The 21,215-nt window shown below is 33.3% G+C and overlaps 1 protein-coding gene across 1 annotated transcript in view; it reads right to left on the minus strand.

Annotated features, from left to right (window-relative positions):
* The window catches only part of LOC130899764 (protein sickie), a 551,159-nt gene that overhangs the window by 387,679 nt on the left and 142,265 nt on the right, over positions 1-21,215 (minus strand). Inside the window, exon 4 of the mRNA XM_057809948.1 lies at positions 20,278-20,330. Coding sequence (XP_057665931.1) covers positions 20,278-20,330 — 53 coding nt within the window. The remainder of the gene's footprint in view (positions 1-20,277; positions 20,331-21,215) is intronic.

Here is a 21,215-nt window from a genome sequence, read left to right on the forward strand (position 1 = left end):
GCATCATTGTATCATTGTATCTAGAAAATGCTCATCCATCGTTTCTTGGGGAAGAGGCTCATCATTGCGTCTTCTTTTTTCCCCCATGAATGGGCCAAGAACGAATTAAATTTCTGTCATCAAAATTTGTATTGGATATGCCTAGTGTTTTATGACATTTTCTCGAAACTGTAAAAAATTTTGTTTTTTATCGAACTTTCTACGTATATAATACGAATTCGGAAGAGAAATGTTCAAAAGGTGGAACATTACTTTATTGTACCATCTGATGCTTTTCCTCGGTGAAGAATAATAACTGATCATTTGATCATTACGATCGATACCTGACATATTCATATTATAATGAGATATTTCAACAGGCTTTACTTTATCTTGTCCATACCTGTTTTGAACAGTTACTAATTGAGAATGATATTTATAGTAATTGCTAAAACTTCCCGCCTATCATTCCACTTTGAAACGTAGACATTCTTATTTCTTTTCCATATCTCCTATTTGGTCGGCATATGATGCTTCGTCCTTGTATCGTCATATGCGAAAGTGTTAAAAGACTTTCTTCATATTCAAATAGAAATGAAACATTTATTGAAGATATGTCACGAATATATCCAATAGAAATGGATGATTATTTGTACGTGTAAATAAATGAATGTTGTTATAAATTGATTTGTGTCATTACATTATTCGTAACTAATTATATTTAATGTTGGAGAGGATTGTCTATTTACGTTTTATAGTTTAATATTTAGTTGTAGCACCCTAACGAGGTATAATAATGATTTCTAAGTGCCAAGTAGTAGTACAATTAAGTGTATCAATCTAAATAATGGCGTATAAAGCAGTCCAATTCAAAATGATTCGATTATCTTTTAACGAAGACTTACATGGATGTATATTTTCATATTTTTGTAAATATTTGGAAATATTCATACAAAATAATGAATTTATAAAATGAGGTATCTACGCCTATGGTAGATCAAACGAATTTGTCCGCAAGGGATTTTGTAATCTGCAATTGATATTGAAAGAACTATAACTTCAAATGGTCCCCGCACGTCGATCAACGTCCGGACTATAATGATGACAAACAACGCACGTAAATCATAATATATCTTTTGACCACTTCCATAATTACAAGTACTTTATTTGTAGTGAAAATATTCTAGTTTAGTCCCGTTCAATAGCACATACTTGCATTATAATTAACAATTAAAATGTGACCACGTACAATTAAATAGGAAGCATAAGAAAATTTTTTATTATATTCACGTAAATAATTGTGCATAGAAAAGAAATCTATAATTTGAAATGAATTCAGTAGTTTCAAATTCAATTTTTTTTAATGCTTGAAACGTCATTCATTATTTTGTAACCTCACTTCCCCAGCTGGGGATTCATCCTCAAAAAATGGTATTAGGTATTATATACTTAACTAGTACTTAGATGGGGTTAACAATTCAATTGGACGTCACCAGCTTTTTAATAAAAAAAGATAGAAGTAAAGAAAAATCTTCGAAATGAATGAAAGAATAATCACAACCTAACCATCCCCGATAGATAATTCTCCAAAGTAGTATTGATTGCTGTAAATAATGAAAAGAAGTTTTAACAATTAATTTTGCAAACAAATGTTGAATTGGCTTCAGTATGGCACATTGGAAACGTTCCTAGACTTGTCACTAGACGGAATATTCAACTCTGTAAAAGCTCCCATAACTTTCCTTGCAAAATGAGCCATTGCCTGGTCAAAACACGAAATTTTCTTCTGGATCCTTTTTTTTTATGAATCACAATAATCCTAACACACTTTTTAAAGGAGAAAATACAAATAACACGAATGAAATAAGAAGAGATCTTGATGAGTAAAGAGGTAAACTAAAGGTATAGACTGAACCCATTATTATTTTTATTAGTTATAAATATACGAATAAAATAAAACTTGACAGTAAAACACAATATGCTACAAAAATGTCAGATCAGTAAAATTAAGTTTACTTCTTATTGAAAATTATGTGGGTTGATAACAAATATCAGAAACAATATAAAGAAGGTAAATATATGGGCAAAAGAAATAGAGAACATAAAATTGAAATTAATATTCGTAAAACTAAAGTAGTTATAATAAATTGTGAGCCACAAGTTCAAAATACAAATGGTATAAATTGAGGCACAGGAAAGAATAACGAAGTTTGTATATCTAGTAGAAATATTTAAACAGAATGGGAATATAGAAGGAGAAATGAGAAAAAAGGAGAATAAATCAACTACACCCTAAACAAGACCCTACTGGGACGTTAAATTACCAATACATGTAAGTAAAAATGAGACATTAAGAGTGGAGAAAACGTGGGACAACTGCAGAAATAAAGAGAAGAATAAAGTGAAAACATCTAAATTTATATGTATATGAAATGAAATAGGATAACAAGAAAATTGTTCGAAGCAGAAAAAACCATAAAGAGAAGAATAGGTGGATTGAGAAGAAAGTAATAGCTCAAATGGGGAAGATAAGAGATGGAAAAAAGCCTAATTGAAATAAAAAGATTAGTAGGAGGCAGAAAATAATTGAATCATTGGGTACAAGATGAGTCAAAACCCTTTTCCAACACTTGAAAAGGAAAAAATAAGAAGTGCTAGCGGTACAACCTCAAAAACGGCATTTATAAATATTTATTAGATTTAGATTCTATAGTAACTTGTATATTAGACCATTAATCATGACTCAATCATTCAATTCCGATATTCGACATATTTTGTGAATTAAAAATACTTTATTTATTCCTCTAGGTCGTTTCACATTATATTCAAGATACGTTACCTGAATGAGAATGTCATTAAAACCTTAATACCGACGTAAGTAATTCATTCAAATCTCATTAGCATGTTTAAATTAACGGCCTTCATCTAATCGAGAATGTAGGTGGAAAAAGAGGTCAACAGAATGATTTTTTTTCTTCTCGTTAGATGAATGGCCCTTTATCCATCCAAAAATAAGAGATTATATAAATTCTGAGATAAATTGTACCTGCTACGGGTAGGCCTAGAAATAAATTATCAACGTTAGATACGGAGCCGGAAAGAAAATGGAGAAGCAATTACGCTGAGGGTCAAAAAATTCCAATAATATAATAAATTATTATGCAGAAGACAAGTTTGAATTTTTAAAATAAAAACAATTATAATTCACATTTTAGGTATTTTTGTTGATAAGTTTATAAAAGAAACTATATAAAAAGGTCAAAGAGCTAAGAAATATTTTAGGTGTTCATAATGGAAAATTGTTTCATAATGATATGATTTGATGAAAGATGTATTTTTATATTAGATTACTACTTATTTCCAGTGAATAAGTTCTATACTGGCACGCCTTAGTTGCCAATTCGTGCATTGAAGTCCCCTAGAATAATTAACATTTCCTTCGTTGGTAATGCTTCGATCGTGTCTTGAAGTTGATCGTAGAACAACTCCCGCTCATGCCTGGATTTATTGTCTTCCGGTGCATATACTGATATTACATTGATTCTAGTGACGAGTATACGAGACGATATATAATGGCATTCTTTTATTATGTTTGACTTATATTTATTGTTTATCAGTAAGGCTACTCCTTCCTTGTTCCTTTCCTGTTTTTTAACCCCATTGTAGATCATTAATTATTCTTCGTATTGTTTTTGGCCTTTGAAACAACTCACCACTGGGGAGAAGAAGTATGGGAAGGCCACGAAAAAGATGGAGTGAGAATCTTACCATCAATTAAGACAATAGGCATGCTGCGAAGAATGAACAGGCAATTTGCCTAAAATGGAGTAGAAAGAAGAAGAAGAAGTTTTATACAAAATTTCTCAGCGAGATAGCCCAAATGTTGGAGCCGAAACTTCATGGTAACCTCAATTTCAAATAATAATAATGATGATACTAATAATAATAATAAATTTGAGGTCAGAGGTTGACACAAATAATGATGACGAAGAACAATAACCACCACCCGAAGTCATCCACTATTAGAACAACATTATCCCGAAAAGAGAGTGGAAGACACTTGATCAACCTTCTTAACCTGGTTTCTCGAGAGGTAATGAATCTACGTGAATTCTTTCATAGGAAATCAGAAACCTCAACTCTACATCGGATTATATCCAACCTCGCATCGCCTGAATATTACTTAAATATAGTATTGAATACCGAAAAGCTGGAATAGTGGTCATGAAAGGCACTATAGGGTAGACATAATCACAACCTTAACTAGCCGAATGTTGGCAAAGAAGCTTCAAATAGATAGCTTGCTAACGGAAATCTCTCTCCAGAGACAGAAATAATTACATTTAAAAGAATTTATACCACTCAATTTGAGGTCACTGTGGATTATAACCTTTGACACCTTAACACGTGAAACTTCTTAGAAAAAAATACATATTTATTCTAAGGCATAGTTAATAGATTTTTATGCCCCACATGTATATTATGTATTTTTCTACTTCTTTTAAATGAACAGCTGTCGAGTTACTTTCTTAAGAGGGCACATAAAGTGAAGATGGTAACATTTCACATTTTTAACCAATTTAAATAATTATTTTTGGCCGAAATATGGTCATACATACATACATACATAATGCACACGAATTTTCGATGCCATGTCAAGATAAGGATATTAAAAATATACAATAGTTTCATTTTAGCATAGCTTTTCTGTAAAAGTATCTTTAAATGTTCTTTAAACATCAAGTCCATATCTAGAACTAGTCCTAAGTTCATAGCAAGTTGTTTTATTACAAATATCTCACTGCCCAACTCCAGTTTTAAATTTTGTTGCAAATTTTCTGTACGTCTCTAAGAACAAAACAGCAAAACTTCAGTTATATTCGGATAAGGATTGTATTTTTTTATGAAAATAAAGAGATATCTTGAGCTTAAGGCACTAATTAATCTATTTTAACAAAAGGTCATGATATAATCAGGGATGGAAGTTATTATAACCTGTAATACCAAATTGTATGACTTTTTTCAGCTACAGTGTATACGCAGCGCGTGTTCAGGTATAGGGCTAGGTAGATATAAACGGAGCGGATTGGGTCGCAGTGAGCTTCGCGCTTCTGGAGCGACAGGACGCTTGGATTAGAGCACGTCGTTTTGCGTAGGACTAAAGAAAATGCCAGCGGAGACTTTTCAAATGCTTCAGGAGGCATTTGGGGATAATTGTCTTTTGAAATCCCAGTCGGATTATGGTACAAGATGTTCGAGGATGGCTGGGAAAAAGTCGAGGACACTCCGAATTTCAGCATTCGGAAGCAAACTTTACTCCTAAATTTTAATAAAAAGTGAAACAATAATTAAGTTAAAGGGTAAACCGCGTCTAGCTGTAGATAAGGATTCTTGGGAGGTCCACTACGACATTGCTTTTGCTCACTCGGCCTTCCTCACGAATGAAAAGTAAAGAGAATTTGGTCCTGTCTGGACATAGAGAGCAATATCTTCTGACATAGTCACGTAGTTAAATCACGTAAGGCAGGTTCAAAAAACTTGAAGCTCTTTTTATTACCAAAAACTTTGTAATCCGCAATAGCTTCTGATTCCCCTACAAGACCCATATTCGTCAATTTTGGAGTATTTCTCACTAATTTGGAGCTCGGTTCCCAACCTTGAGGATGCTTGACTTAATACGGAATAGGGCAATTCGACTAGGCGATCCAGAGTTGATCAGAAAATTGGACAGCTTAGAGAATAGAAGAAAGGTCGCTGACCTGACTCTGTTTTACTGATACTACCACGGCAGATGCTCTTTTCAGCTATCCAAAATGAATTTGCCTATAGACACCCAGAGCGTCCATTTATAAAGCTCCTTCTTTGAAGAACTGAAAGCATGTGGAATCAGCTACCACCTATGTCTTTCTAGAGCACTACGACACAGAAGTTCGAAATAAATATCCACAGGCATCTTCTGTAATATAACAATAATCGAAATTGGAGGTTATTGCTGCTGCAGCAGTACAGATATACAATAATAATTTAAATTGATACAACATTTTCTATCACTTATTGAAAAGAAAGTTCCCAGTACTTCTTAGTCGCCTTGTAATACCTTGATGAACACTCAGTAAAGTCAAACAGATACATGAACGTGCTCTGCCTGCTCTTTCCTAATCCTATAATGACCCAAGTCTTAGTTCCCATAATACAGGAAGTAGATTCCGAATAAGTAGCGTTCTTACTAAAATATACTATAATCAATTTATGTAATTTTGTGCAGTATGCAAGTTGCTTTAACTTAATAAATACCAAATTTTTTTATTCATATTTTTCTTGTGTTGGAACTATTCCGACAATCCATGATTCCATAATTCCAGTATGGAAGCCAATAAAAAAGAAGTTTGACAAAGACGACTAATTTCTTTCAAAGTATAGAATTTTTCACAATATAAGAAAGTGATTACCCTCCAGTTAAAATATGAGATGCCATGGAAGAGACTCTACTCTTATATTTATACCTGACCCTAACAGTGTTGAATTATCTATAGACCTGATGCCTTTGTCCTTGTCAGTTCATTTCGAGCCATAAAACAGTGTGTATTACTAAGTTCGATGGTGTCTACCAGAAAAGTTTGTAGAGGGAGGCACAGAAAAATACTTTTCATTGAATGAGCTTTCAATATCTCTTTGGAATCTAATGAATACTTAGTAGTGGGCCGTTTTCGTAGAGTAATCTCCATAAATTGTCAATTTTCTCATAAAATAATCATCATTATTTGAAACAAATTAAATGGTAAGAAATAGGAACCATTCATTATATTTCGCTGCAAGAAAGATGATTTAGAATGAAGTTGATTAAATTTCCCCCTACTAATTTGGCAAAATATCTGTTATTACAACATTTAATAAATATGAACTGCACGTGTCTCTTAACAAATTAAATTAAAATATATTTAATAATCTTCTAGATTTCCTCACCATTATAATCTAATACGGATGAAGACTGAAATTTGAAATGTCATTGTAGAAAACCGGCTTTTTGAGAAGTTTAATCAAACTCTTATAATGATGATTTGTGATGCTAAAGTAGTTTCTCTCTCTCAGATACGCTTTGGGACATTCCTCATTTAACGCTTATTGGATCTCTTCTCAAAATCTTATTAATCTTACTGCAGCTTGTGTGAGATTTATTTTACAGTGTGGATTAAATTCATTATTTCGGTTAATGCACGTCTCTATAGAATTATAATTAAATTATAAAATGACATTCTATGACGGGAAAGTGTAATCCGTATTTTCAAACCAATCGGATGATAGGCATATCCCTGCAGGAAATTACACCTTGATAATATATGTAATCAGTAATGAGTGAATTCTATGCTAGCTGTATATTTTGCATATTTGGTCATTTTGTCACTTTTAAACAACAAATATGCTTATTTAGAATAATTGTGTCGGAATGTCAAAATTTTCAACTGCAATTTTGAATTCTTGGAAAACAGTGGTTGTCTAAAAGCGAATCATTACGGTTTAGTTAGCACCCCTTTCCGGCTCAACCAGGTAGAATATTCCACATAACCAATTAATAATTTCCAACTATTTTCTTATAAGATGCGGTGGGGGTTGAAGTTTTCAAGTTTTCTAAGATTCTTCTCGTCCCTAAGTTTTGGGAAATATTTCGTTGGTTCTCGAATATTTAAAGTTCAGACAGTTTTGAAAAATGCATGTTCTTATTCTAGATATCAACAAAACAGAAATTTTCGGTGGCACAACATGTCGGGACAAAATTAACAAGTTCATATAAAAGAAAATTGATGATTCGAAAAAAAATTTATTACCTTTAGACGGTAGACAATCGTTCATGACTTCATATAGTTAACAACAAGAATTCAATGATACTATCATCAGAAGTTGTTTTGGAAAAATATTTCAAAAAAAGTGTTCCCAATAAAATATTCTGAAGAAAATATATTAATTAGCAACCTTAACAAAGTATTTGTCATAAGCCTTTCGCGGATTAAATTCTACAGGGAAAGACAGCCGAATATATCTCTACCTCCCGAACCAGGATTAACTTTAGTAGGGAACTTGGTTGTCAATGTCTTATGCTGAACATTTTGGAGCGATTAAAAAAATGCTAAGAGTCTAATGCTGAAGACAGACAACATTTTTGTAGTATAAACTATAGAATAAAAATTATTAAGAAGAACAAAAAAAAATTGAATCCGTTAAAATTGTTAAAGAATAAAATACCAACCTGGAGCAGGTAGTACATTCCTCACTGTACAGTGTTTAACAGATTTATCGAGAGTTCAGTCAAGAGAAAATAAAAAAAATCATGAAGGAAACCACTTCAAAAAGATTTTTTGTTATTCAAGGGAAATGAACGAAGAAAGGAGAGTGAACACCTATTACAGATCTTGCCAATTCGTAGATAGCTTCATGTTCTAAGAAGAATTTGCACTTCCTAGAGACTGCGAAATACCACCATACCCAACATGAACGGCAAAAATAAAGAGAAAAAGAATTTAGTTTGTATACACCTCAAAGATAAGAATATCCAGAATTTTCCACTAAACCCATGGAAATGTAATGCACAGTAAGCAGCAGAGATAACGGATAATGGCACATCTTGTCTTATACGAGGATGTATTGACATCTAGTTAGCCTAGATCAGTTCCATACATAAACAAAATATTGCGTTACCATAGCAACTAACAATAACTTATTAGAAGTGTCAGTGTAAAGTTTGACGTCAAAAAAGTAAACCAGAGGTACGCAATAGATTAAAACATAAAAGGTGTCCACCGAAATTGTGAAAATCGAAAAATTGGAGTATCGAGCCATAATTAAGTAGGTACCTGTATTTAGAAGGATTAAGGGGTAAGCAGATTTACGAAGATAGGCTTAATACTCTTGGTGATCAATTTTCTTCGTATGTGACGGTAAAAATTGGACTGCAAGTTTCAAAAGAGGTAAATTTTTCATTGAAGATGATGACCGATCGGGGAGACCAGTTTCTGTGTCAGTCCCCGAAAATATCATGACATGATTTTATCAGACCGTCGAATTGGGCTAAAACGGATATCTAAAACTCTGAATATTTCATACGAACGCGTTCATCATATAGTTCAAGTCAATTTGGACATGAGAAAAATTGCTGCAAAATGGATCCCCAAATGTTTGAAAGCTGACGAAAAGCGTGCAAGGGAGAAGCATCGCGTTCGATTTGTGCTCGATTTGAAAACGATGTAGACTTCTAAAACCGAATTGTTACTATGGATGAGACTTGGGTACATTTCTACGAATCAGAAACAAAGCAACAATCGATGGAATGGAGACCCTCTGGTTCTCCAAGACCTAAGTTTCGTGTCCAAAAATCTGATGGAAAAGTTCTTGCTTCAGTTTTTTGAGATTGCCATGAAGTAATCATGTTTCTTTTTTTTTGGATAAGGGTAGAATAATAACTAGAGATTAGTATTCGTCATTACTGACCACTCTAAATTTTGTTCCAACGAGGAGGTAATGAAAGCTGTAGAGGTCTGGTTTGGAGAGCAAGGAGAAACATTTTTTTGAAAGGTCTAGAGACGTTGCAGGTTCGCTGTAATAAATGTATCCAATTAAAAGGAGAATATGTTGAGTAATAAAATATTTTGACATTGAAATTTTGTTGGCTTAGAATTTTTCAATATATCCTCGTATTTAAAAATATATTTTTTTGACGAAAAGACATAATATGTAACTTTGAAAAACTTGTTGGTGGCAAACAAATGCGAAGGAGGATTGGTGAGTTTCATATACAGAATCTACGTCAAATCGATCCATATGTATCCATTTTGTCGATTGTGTAAAAAATTGATAATTGTTTCATAAGTTTTATATCTATCAAATAAAAAAACATTTTTTACCTAAGTTTCCGATCTAAAAATATGAAGACATTTTTTCCATAATCAACATAGTCTTCATTTACGTCTTTAAACTTTCCCAATCATGGTATAAAAATAGTTGCCATCTTTCTTTCTCTAATAAGCATCGAGTATGCGATAAAATCTTCGCTCAGTAAAATCGCTCCTCTGCAAATGAAGATTTAAGACAAGGAAACGGGAAAAATTCACTGTGGGTTGGATCTGGTGAGAGCTGCAATTCAAAGTGCTAACCATGAATTTCAGTCATGGCGATCACCAAAGTGTGATGAGGGTCTATTGGACACAATCCCATGATTATATCCAGAAACAGTCGCGATGACTTTTTCATCCCTTGATATCGTAATCACCTTGTATAGAACAGGTTCGCCCTCTACAAACCACTGTCTTGGTTATTTTTTTCGCAGCAGATATGTAGAGGAAAATCCAGGATTTATCTAAAGGTTTGAATTCATGCAAAAAATCCGACACATTTCAATTTAATCGCGTTAAAGAGGCCTACAATATATTCATTCAATTTCGCTTCTGGTCCAAAGTGTGCAATCGCGGCACTCAACGTTCAGACAGATTACGAATGCATAGTCCGTTAAATAAGTGAAATATGATCTCTAGATATGCTAACAGCTTTATCTACCTCTCTAAGTTCAATCCGACAGTCGTCCAGTGAACTTTTTTGATAATATCGCTGTTTGTAGCACTGTGGGGTCGTCCCAAATGCTCAGCGATACATCTACATATGAATTGAAATACTGAAAATCCTACACTTGCAGTAGATAACAACGTATGTCTGACTACAGAAATTATATATACCATTATTATTCGCTAATCTTGTAACATAAAAGTATAACGTATAAATAAAAAGAGATTTTTTGTCAATGTAAGGTATCACGCACGTAATCGAGACAGATTCGTTGCGATGATATACCAGGTCGGTTAAAAGTCTTTGGGTTTTTTAAAAATTATATATTCCGTTATTAATGTGATTGGAAATTAGTTTTTTGAGGATAGCAGAAGAGTGAAGATCATGTTAATAATTATATTAGCTGCAGTACTATGTCCAGTACTATGCGTTGTCGACCAACAGTATGCTATGAAGTATTTACACCGGTTCGGGTACGCAAATGAAAATGATTTGACTAAACTTGAGGATTATTTGTTGAGTTTTCAAGAAAGATATAATATCCCTGCAACGGGAGAATTAGATGAAAATACAATTCAACTTCTAAATAGACCAAGATGTAATGTGAGTGAAGCAGCTTCCGACGATGATCATTCTTTTAAAGTTAAATCAAAATGGTCAAAATTTGATTTGAAATGGTATTTCCCTCAGGCAACTCCAGAATATCTTAAAGTAACCAAAAAGGCTTTTGAAGTGTGGAGTAACAGTTCAAAGTTTAAATTTGAATTAATACACAAAATACGGCCTTATGCTCCCGATATATCTATTACAGTTGTACGGGGAAAGCACTATTTTCAAGCAAATTGCCAAGGTAGAGGTGAGTGCTCCAGTACATTTGATGGCCCCGGAAAGGTGTTGGCACATGCTTATTTCCCAAAAGGCAACAGTTGTATAGAGCTTCATATTGATGCTGATGAGAAGTGGGATTTAAGTTTGGATGGATCAAGTTCAAAAGATCAGACTAGCCTACTTATGGTATTAATTCATGAAATTGGGCATATTTTAGGAATTGCTCACAGTGATATTGAGACAGCAATAATGTATCCATGGTATCAATTCAACATTGCTCCTAAATTGGATGAGGATGATAAAATGGCCCTTGAAGCTCTTTATGGACCAATCAATACATATGTAAATAATCCTTTCAAACCCACATCAGCGCTGCCACCGACTACAAAGACACTTGCACATCAACCAAATGAATCGGATAAAAATTTATGCGTCATAACACCGGAGTATATGTTCATTGCCATGGCTGGTGAATTTGAAAATTACCATTTATATATTATTAATGAAAATTCCCTATGGAAAATTGATTTGAACTCGAAACTTATTCCCTCGCAACCAGAAATACTCGATGATTATTTACCTGAAGAAGTGGGTCCCATAATTGAGATTTTTCAAAGTTCTTCAGATAATTTAATAGCAGTCAATGACCGTAAATACTATGTAGCAGATTTTCCCGGTGCAGAGTCTGGGTATACAGTGTCTAGCTCCTATTTCATTTGCGTAGGAGTATTATTTTGTCTAAAAAATATTTAATGACATCTCGATACTCAACTTTTTCCATTCACAGAGAAAAATTGACAACGACTCACTCTTATGATTTTCAAACAGAAACTAAGCGTCCAAAATGACTAAAATATACTTCTTAACTTATGTTGAAATCCTGTTATCTTCAAGTCGAGATGGGAAACTTTTCAGATAACCCTGGTAAATATTGGTGTAGGAGAAAGATCTGTCGATTCTTTCTTTTTGGAATGCCTCACATCCAAACAAAAAATTTAATCTTAAAGGTCATTCTCGGTGGGTTGGAGAGGAATGTACCAGCTACCAGCTATTTTTTGGCCCTCAAATATGCAAAGACATGCTACATTTATTTTTAAGAAGAATTAATAGATTGCTTCCTCATTTTATATTGAATCAAATTCAACTAAGGTAACTTATTTCATTATGAATTTTTGGAGTTTTTTCCAGAACACCGAAGAAGCGTGTAGCATTTCCAATAATAACTGAATGGAATCATGTACTATTATCTATTATCCATCTCTTTAAAAGTTTCAAACCTCGTGACTGTCCTTCACATGACGTGTAATTTTTAATTTATAGTGATAGCAACCATAACAGTATCAAAATAGCTATAGTATAACTTGTAAGCATCTCTCGTGTACGACAATAATAATTTATAAGCTTTCAGTCATGGAAATTGAAAAGCGGTTCGAATGGATCGACACGATAGAGAAGAGACTGTTTAATTGCCCATTGAATACACCACATCAAATGTTCCGCAGAGGTAACCGATGACACATAGCAAATGTTTTGCAGCATAATAATTAGATAATTGACATACATTCATTCGTTATGAATAATAATAATAGTAATAATGATATATTAATCAGAAATTGAAATTTGCGACAGAATTAAAGGTAAAGGTAAAGGTAAACTTTATTCACAAAAACACGTTGAAATTTTACAGAAATAGCGGGAAAATTCCTTTCATAATACCACAACCTCTCACAGGTTTCCAAAAAGCTTCCATGTCATGGTCATGAAGAGGTGGGGAACTGAGAAGAAATCAGAAACATGGAATAAGACCCGAGGTCTAAATCAATCACAAAGATTTCTTTCCTACTCTACCAACTGGTCTGAAAAGGCCCTTTCATTGAACAAAGACAAGCTAAGGAGAGTTACTGGTTTGCTTACTGGGCACTCTACGGTGAACTATTATCTGAAGAACATCGGAGAATCTATCGACAGCTCTTGTCGCTTCTGTAAAGAGCCAAAGGAAACCGGAAACCGCCAATGCGAGGCAATCCATAAACAAAGACTACGGTACTTATACACAAGCTTCTTAGAGCCAGAAGAGGAAGTCTCATGGCCCCCAGACAATGTCGTTGCTACCTAAATGGTGAATACTTTGGGGTACACAAAAGATCAAAAGGTCAAATTATTAGCTTGGTAAATTCACGACTTTGGACCTAGTTCATCTAATCTTATATAGATTATTATAAGTAGGAAATTCGTGTTTAGTCGTTATGCACATAGCACTTTTTCTATATTTTATTTATAAATAAAAATTTTAAGTGAACTTGAACATCATTTAATATCACTCTTGGTAAAACTCGATACTGTGTACCGTTTTCGTAATATTTTGATTTGAAAATGAAGAAGGAATTACCGATATTGGTTTGAATTAATGATGAAGTTTCTAGTTTTTCTTTTACTATTAATTAATATGCATTCTGTAAATTGAATTTTTTTTATGCCTAAATGAGAACTAATTTCCTTTCTTGTAATGTCCCACAACCGTCCATTACTTGGTATATTCTGGTTTGCCCTAAGTTTATAAAAAAAACTATTATTCATTGTTGGTCTAGAAGAATCTCACCAATGAAAATTACATTTGTAGCTATGTGGTCGAGAATCTTAGATTGTTAGACTACAAAAAATCAATTTTGGTAGGCAAAAAACAACAAGAACAAAACATTATTTGAAATCCAGTTGATCACAATGCCAGAGGTAGTTTAAGGAAAACGACAAGATAGACAAACAACCAAAAGTCCTCGCAGGATACTTAAAGGGCAACAGCTGCTTCCTTATCATTGCCAACAAATCTTACCAGACGATCTATCGGATAAACTTTATTTATGTAAAACAACAAAAGAAATCCACTCAATCAAAATTACTATTCGTATTCTTTTTATATACGAGGCAACCTCTATGAAGCAACTCCTATAATGAACACAAGTCAAAGGGGTATTGCATTAGAAAGAGTCAATTGAAGTGATTGTTAGGAAAGCAACTATAAAATTCAAATGGTGACATGTACATAGATTTTTCAACTCTTTTTTTGGATATAAGAATATTTTACGAGCAAAGATCTCTATTTTTCAAGCACGATAGACCTTCACCTCACTTTGATATAAGTAAGTTGAGTATGGGCTATAAATTCACGCCAAGAATTTGAAGACAAAATCAAATATCACTTCATTTATCTCATAGCTGATCCCCAAGCGTTAAAATTCTTATTGGATTCTTTAAAAAAGGTGTAGACTTGTGATTAAACTTTTCACATTCATTTAAAAAAAATAAGGTCATTGAATATTTCACTATTGAAGTTGGCCGCTCGCTATCTGCAAGCACCGGCCAGAACTAAATGTAGTGGAAACCATACTGTGATGGGTACACAGCTGCACGCCATCTAACGGCTCCAGTCATTTGAAATGATATAAAATATAAAATATGGTGGGTGTCTTGGTACATGTATTATTGGGAAGCTATGAACAATGTTCTAGATATATCTGGAGAAGTTGTCTGTTATTCGACTGAAGTTTCTATACAGAAGGTGCCTGTTACTAGAGAGTTTCTACAATCTTCTTGGATTATTGAAAGAGCTTATACAAGGTAGGAGCTCATAGTAGAGCAGTGATATCTTGGTTATTGTAATTAGTGTATTTCTGACAAAATAGTCATTGAAAAGTTTTTAATGGACTTTACATTTCTCGAGTTTCACGTTTTTGAAAAAAAAATCGTCGTAAAACTTTTCAGTTTGGTAATTTATTTTCGAATTACTACGAAAGGCAATAAAAATCAAACGCAAGTGTTGTAATGTATAATTCACGACGACGACTCTTATTGGGCTCCTCTTAGATTTTATCAATATTCAATTCAACAGAATAATCGTTGAGTCAATTGAAATTCTGTGCATATGTTCGGTTTCCTTTTTAAACACGCTTTTATTCAGTGAAATATGCAAAAATTATACGAACCAAAATGTTAATTTGTTCAACTCAATCCTTGATTTTAATCTTACCCCATAAAACTTTTATATAATCTATAAAAATATGAAAAAAAATTGAATGAATGAAAATATAGGATCACACACTACTAATTGGTTTATTACATAATTGGTATTGAATTTGCATTATTTATAATATGATATATAGGATGAGTATATGAGTGTAATTTATTGAATAATTCTGTAGGAACGGGAAGATGCCAACTGCATCTTCCCTTTCATTTTCTGATGGAATGAAGCAACCTTCAAGCTAAACGGTACGGTCATTCGGCATATTTGCGTGTACTGGAACGAAGAATTAAACTTGCCTTGTCTTGAGAGTCACGTGACGGGCCAAATTTACCTGGAAACTCTCGCATATTTACGTGAGTAAATGGACAACAACCTAATACTCGCGAACATCCGTCATTATATGCAGGAGGGAGCTTCGCCACAGTACTGTGTACGGGAGTACTTTAAAGTTCATTTCGGAGAATTGATAGGCATACGAATATTCGTGTGACCTGCGCGATCATGTGATTTGACACCCTGTGTGACCACGTTCTTTTAAGAGAACCTTCCAGACCTGCATTGATCAAGATAGGCAAACATTTGAACACTTACAGTAACCTTTTTCAAATCCCTCTTGAAATTTCTTTCAATTAATTCATTTTGACGTTGAATTTTGTCTCTTAATGAAAATTTGTTGCCTGACTGTTTAAAATTCTTTGCTGGTTCAAATAAACTAATTGTTGATGTGTGGACTGTATTATTTATTAATAATATTAAGACATGTGTTAGTTGGGATTTAAATGGCGATATATCAACAACACATTTCTTATTAATACAAAAAATAGAAAAAACTTTATGTTGGGCGGCGTTGCCACGTTTTCGACTTATTTTAACATAATAAAATATTATTTTAAAGATTAATTTTAACATAATAGCCCCCTCTTTGAAGGGATGCCTTCAAAACAGCTTATTGTAGAAATTTACTTGATAATATATACCTATGTTTACAAAGTCTATCACTGTATTAAGATTGCAATAAATCGATTTAATTGTCTATGTCTTCTTGTCTTGGTAATGGACACAAATGTCTGATGGAAGGAATAATTAGTCCCTTATGGGTTTGGACTTCAGCAACTCTTGTAATGCCGTCTCTTCCGGGAAATAATTTCCTAATTATTCCCATTGGCCATTGGCATAGTGGATATAGGATGTTTTTTATTAAGACTAAAGTGCCCACAGAAATAGTTGATGGGGCGTCTTTCCACTTGTACTGCTGATGTAGCTGAGAAATATATTGTCTTGAAAATCTTCGCCAAAATTGTTGGTAGAGTTTCTGGATGTGTTCTAATCGAGTCAAACGATACTTGTTGGTATTAGTAAAGTCAATGTTGGTAATGGAGGTCAGAACTCGACCTATTAAGAAATGGGATGGTGTAATGGGTGACAAGTCATTAGGGTCATTTGATTGCGCAAACAATGGTCGAGAGTTTAATATACCTTCGATTTGTATCACTAAGGTGCACATTTCTTCGTAAGTCACATTATTATTAATAAGAGCTCGCTTCAAATGAAATTTGCAACTTTTAACGGCTGCTTCCCACAATCCGCCATGATTTGGGGTGTACGGAGGAATAAACTTGTATACCATTGTATATTATATTGACTGGTAGAATTGACAATAGAGGCCTGATTGTTAAATAAAAATTTACTAAGATCTTTCAATAAGTTGTTAGTGCCGTGAAATGTAGTTCCGTTATCGGAATATATTATTTTGGGAACACCTCGTCTAGAAACAAAGCGTTTTAAGCATGCTAAGAAATTGTTGGAAGTTAAATCAGTTACTATTTCGCAATGTATTGCCTTAGTTCAAAAACAAACGAAAATAGCCAAATAACATTTATTAAGTTTAGCTCCTTTACATGGTTTGTTCAAAATATAGAATGGGCCGGCATAATCAACTCCGGTCACTTCAAATGGAAGCGTAGGCCTAATTCATTCGGTAGGTTTGACATTGGACAGGAAAATGGAATAGGATTGAACTTGAAACAATTCACGCAATTTCTCACTGTTTGTTTGGCTAATATAGAACCACCAACAGGCCAGTAGAATTGTCGAACCGAACTTAATAGTAGTTGTGGTCCTGGGTGTAACAATTGACTATGTTTATGATTAAAAATTAGCTTGGTAAAATTGTGTTTACTTGAGAGTAAGATTGGATGTTTGATGTTAAATGGTAAGTAAGTATTTTTTAATCGTCCCCCAACTCTGATGATTCCTTTCTCATCAATAAAGAGCGCTAATGAGGCAAATTTATGTTTAGCATCTAATTGCTTGGTTTTACGAAGTAATTCTAGCTCCTCGGAAAATGATTCCATTTGAGATAATTTAATTAAAATAGTATTGGTGTTTTCCAATTCTTCAACTGATAATGGGCCAATAACTTTGGTATCAGATTTTCGTGCATTATTGATAAAACGCATACAATATGCTGTGACTCTTTTTAATCGTTGTAAACAAGAGAATTTTGTAAATAAATCACAAATTTTTGTATGTTGTGATATGACCAAAATAGTTTTAGATTTTCTTAGATCTGGGAGATCGTGTTTAGAAATTGAAAAATTAGTAATTGGCCAATCTGATGATTGTAACAATAAAAATTGAGGTCCTTTCCACCAAATTGCACTTGACATCAGCATTTTAGGCATTATACCTCGAGATGCTAAATTTGCAGGGTTTTCCTTAGTACTAACATGTTAAAATGTGGAACGTCAGATTTGACAATTTTACTGAAATTTGATTATTCTCTTATTATTTAAAAAAATAAAAATTAGCAGGTCACTAAGGTAACATTGTAAACAAAGGCAGACATATTGAATTAGGATTGGGAGAGTATTGCAAAGTTCAAAGACACCTTAAAGTGCCATTTTCCGGACTGAAATTAGTACTGTAAAGTCTAGCGATCAACAGACGAGTCCAACAAAGTAGTCGCGGCGTACACAATATTTTTTAGACGACGTATAAGAATGTATCAAGAATTCTAATATATTATCTCTGGTTAAAGTTTTTGATTTTTTTGCAGTGTATTCCTTGTTTTGGATATTTGTTGATGTGAACATCTTTTATTATTGCGAGAGTACTTTTAATTATCGAGAATATAGACCATAAAGAAGAATTTTTCCAGATTTTAAATTTTTCAAAAAAATAAACGAGCACTACGTTTTCCGTTGGGTTTTTCGCCTTTTCCTGATGACACCACTTCATAAAGAGCTCGTACTGTTTTTCGAACCTTGCGTGAGATTTATCCGGCATCGAATCAAGAACGCATTGCTTTCTTCGATGATATCAGGTGGCGTGGATTCGAATAACTCTTCATCGCTGATGTTTTTTTTTCATCATCATTCATTGTTATTCAGTAATTTAGACAAAGTTTCGGATAAAACAAATCCCGAAAGTGTTTTGCAGTACGGAGCTGTCACTTTTAGTACATGGAACACTCAAAACGCAACATTCGGTATGTAAATGAATACAGAACGAACAACTTTCAGATGGCGTCGTCTAATAAAACATATTACGTGAAGTTATTATTATGGTACTCGATTAGATATTGCGTACTTAATCACTTCCCTGATTTATACCATAAATAACTATTACCGTCATTCACTGGAATAAAAATATATAGTTCAATTTCAACTGTTGGCTGTTAACAGAATTGTTTCAAATTATAAAAAAACCGAGTATGTTATCAATAGCATATGCAAGACTAATGACCTTATTGAGATTACCCACTCAATATTGTGTGCTTGATTTCACAAAAATGATTTAGAGTACGTGAAAAGCAAAACTTTGCAATAGTTATTTACGTAATTAGTTATAGAAAGAGCGATATTGTTCAACAAGCGTAATACTTACTAAAACGAGCGCTAGCGAGTTTTACAAATTACCCTAGTTGAACATTATCGCTCTTTCCATAACGTGTTTACGTAAAACGTTTCATCTTATTCTCCTGTTATAATATTTAAAAGATTCTTCGATTTAAATGAAAATATTATTGTGGAATCAAATGATATTGAAAGTTTTGCTACTAAGGAAGCAAACAACGACTTTTCATTGATTCAAAATAAGTACAGAAGTAATTACTTAAAATGTCTTCAGATAGCGAATCAGACATTCCATTTCAAGTAAGGGAGTCTGCAAATGCTGCAGTGGGTAGTTTAATATCTGAAAATTTAGAAGTAGATATGCCCTGGCCTACCAAAAATTTGAAATATAATGCGATTTTGAAAATATTAGGAACATCAACAAAAAGGTAGTACTTGTTTATTTTGAAAATTTAAAAACATTGAAGGCGTCGACTTTGTGGACTACATATTTAATGTTGAGATCTGAACAACGTGCGCAAAAATATAGATATGAAGAAGTAAACTATACTTTTGGTTTGGCTGAAGAGATGGTCAGCAGGATATCATACAAGAAAATCGTAGATTTGGACGAAGAAGAATCTAAAAAGGTTTATAAAAATGGCTGATGACGAAATAGGGATTGCGGGAGCCTGCAGGAAGACTATATATAAAATTTGATTACGTTATTTTGAGCACATTATCTTATAAAAATTGAATCTTTTTTTAAATTGTACAATAATTTTCAAATGCGTCAATAATCGATTTTAATATATTTTCAATATAAAAATTTCAACGCTATTTGAAAGAATAATCATCATGGGTTTATGAGAACTATTTCCAAAAAGGATAGATATTTGCACTCGCCAAATGGACACAATACACCTCTAGTTTTAGTTGACTAAGTAACAATTTATATGTGGTAATTAATCAAAAGCTATTGACAGAATGTTAATATCCACAATATGATTTAAAAGACCTAGGAAATTACTGTTAATACGCTGGCTATTTATAACTGTAACTTACCATCTGAGTGGGGGTCTTTGGTTTCCTCTGAATATCTGCGATTTTCTGACATGCTGAAAATAAAAATAAAATCATCAAAGTTCAAATAAATTATATTATCAAAGCCTCTAACTAATAACTCAAATTAAATTTTTATAGAAAAATACAAACAATCCGAATTGATTTGATTTTTTCTTTCAAAAATGGTGAGTATTTCTTCAAAATTCATTTATTTCAAATTGTTTCTTATAAGATAATGATAAGAATTTTATTATTATTCGATACTGAAATCCAATCCAACTGATTTTTAATTGTTGTGAATTACAGTTTATAATAATTTAACAAAATATAGTTATTCCTTTCAATAGTGAAGAAATTTAAAAGTGGCATCGATTAAGCAACAGGGACAAAGATTATTGATTTAAAATGTTCATATATTTTGAGAAACTGGAAAAATATTTGTTTTTGAAACGGATTAAGTTTAAGCAAATTAAAGAGAAACCATCATTCGCGGCCGTAGAATTTTGGGTAGCTGATTTGAAACGTGGCTGTATCAGCTTGACCGACGACGAGAGTTCGGGCGACCAGCAATATAAGCCAAAAATCCACCGTCCGGTAGAGAAACGTTATTGTCATATCAAATGAACGGATTTAAGAAATGAGCACTGGAAAATTATGCATCAATAAGGTATCCTGTCCAATTACAGTTTTAATTGGACGACGAAAATAAACAAAATTTAATATAGCGACACACAGTTGATGATGATGAATATACGAGGGGGTACCCAAAAAAACGGAATAGCATTGCCATGGGTGGAGCTTTTGTATTACTGATTTCTGCCGCTAGGGCCTGCCTAACGCAACTCGTCGCCAGTTCAGTACCACGCGGGCCGTTGACCTGTCACGTTCTGTACGTCACTAGTGACCGTTTTTGCTAGTGCTGTTTCACTGCTGCTTCG

Source organism: Diorhabda carinulata, chromosome 11 (genome assembly GCF_026250575.1).
Source record: "Diorhabda carinulata isolate Delta chromosome 11, icDioCari1.1, whole genome shotgun sequence".
NCBI lineage: Eukaryota > Metazoa > Arthropoda > Insecta > Coleoptera > Chrysomelidae > Diorhabda > Diorhabda carinulata.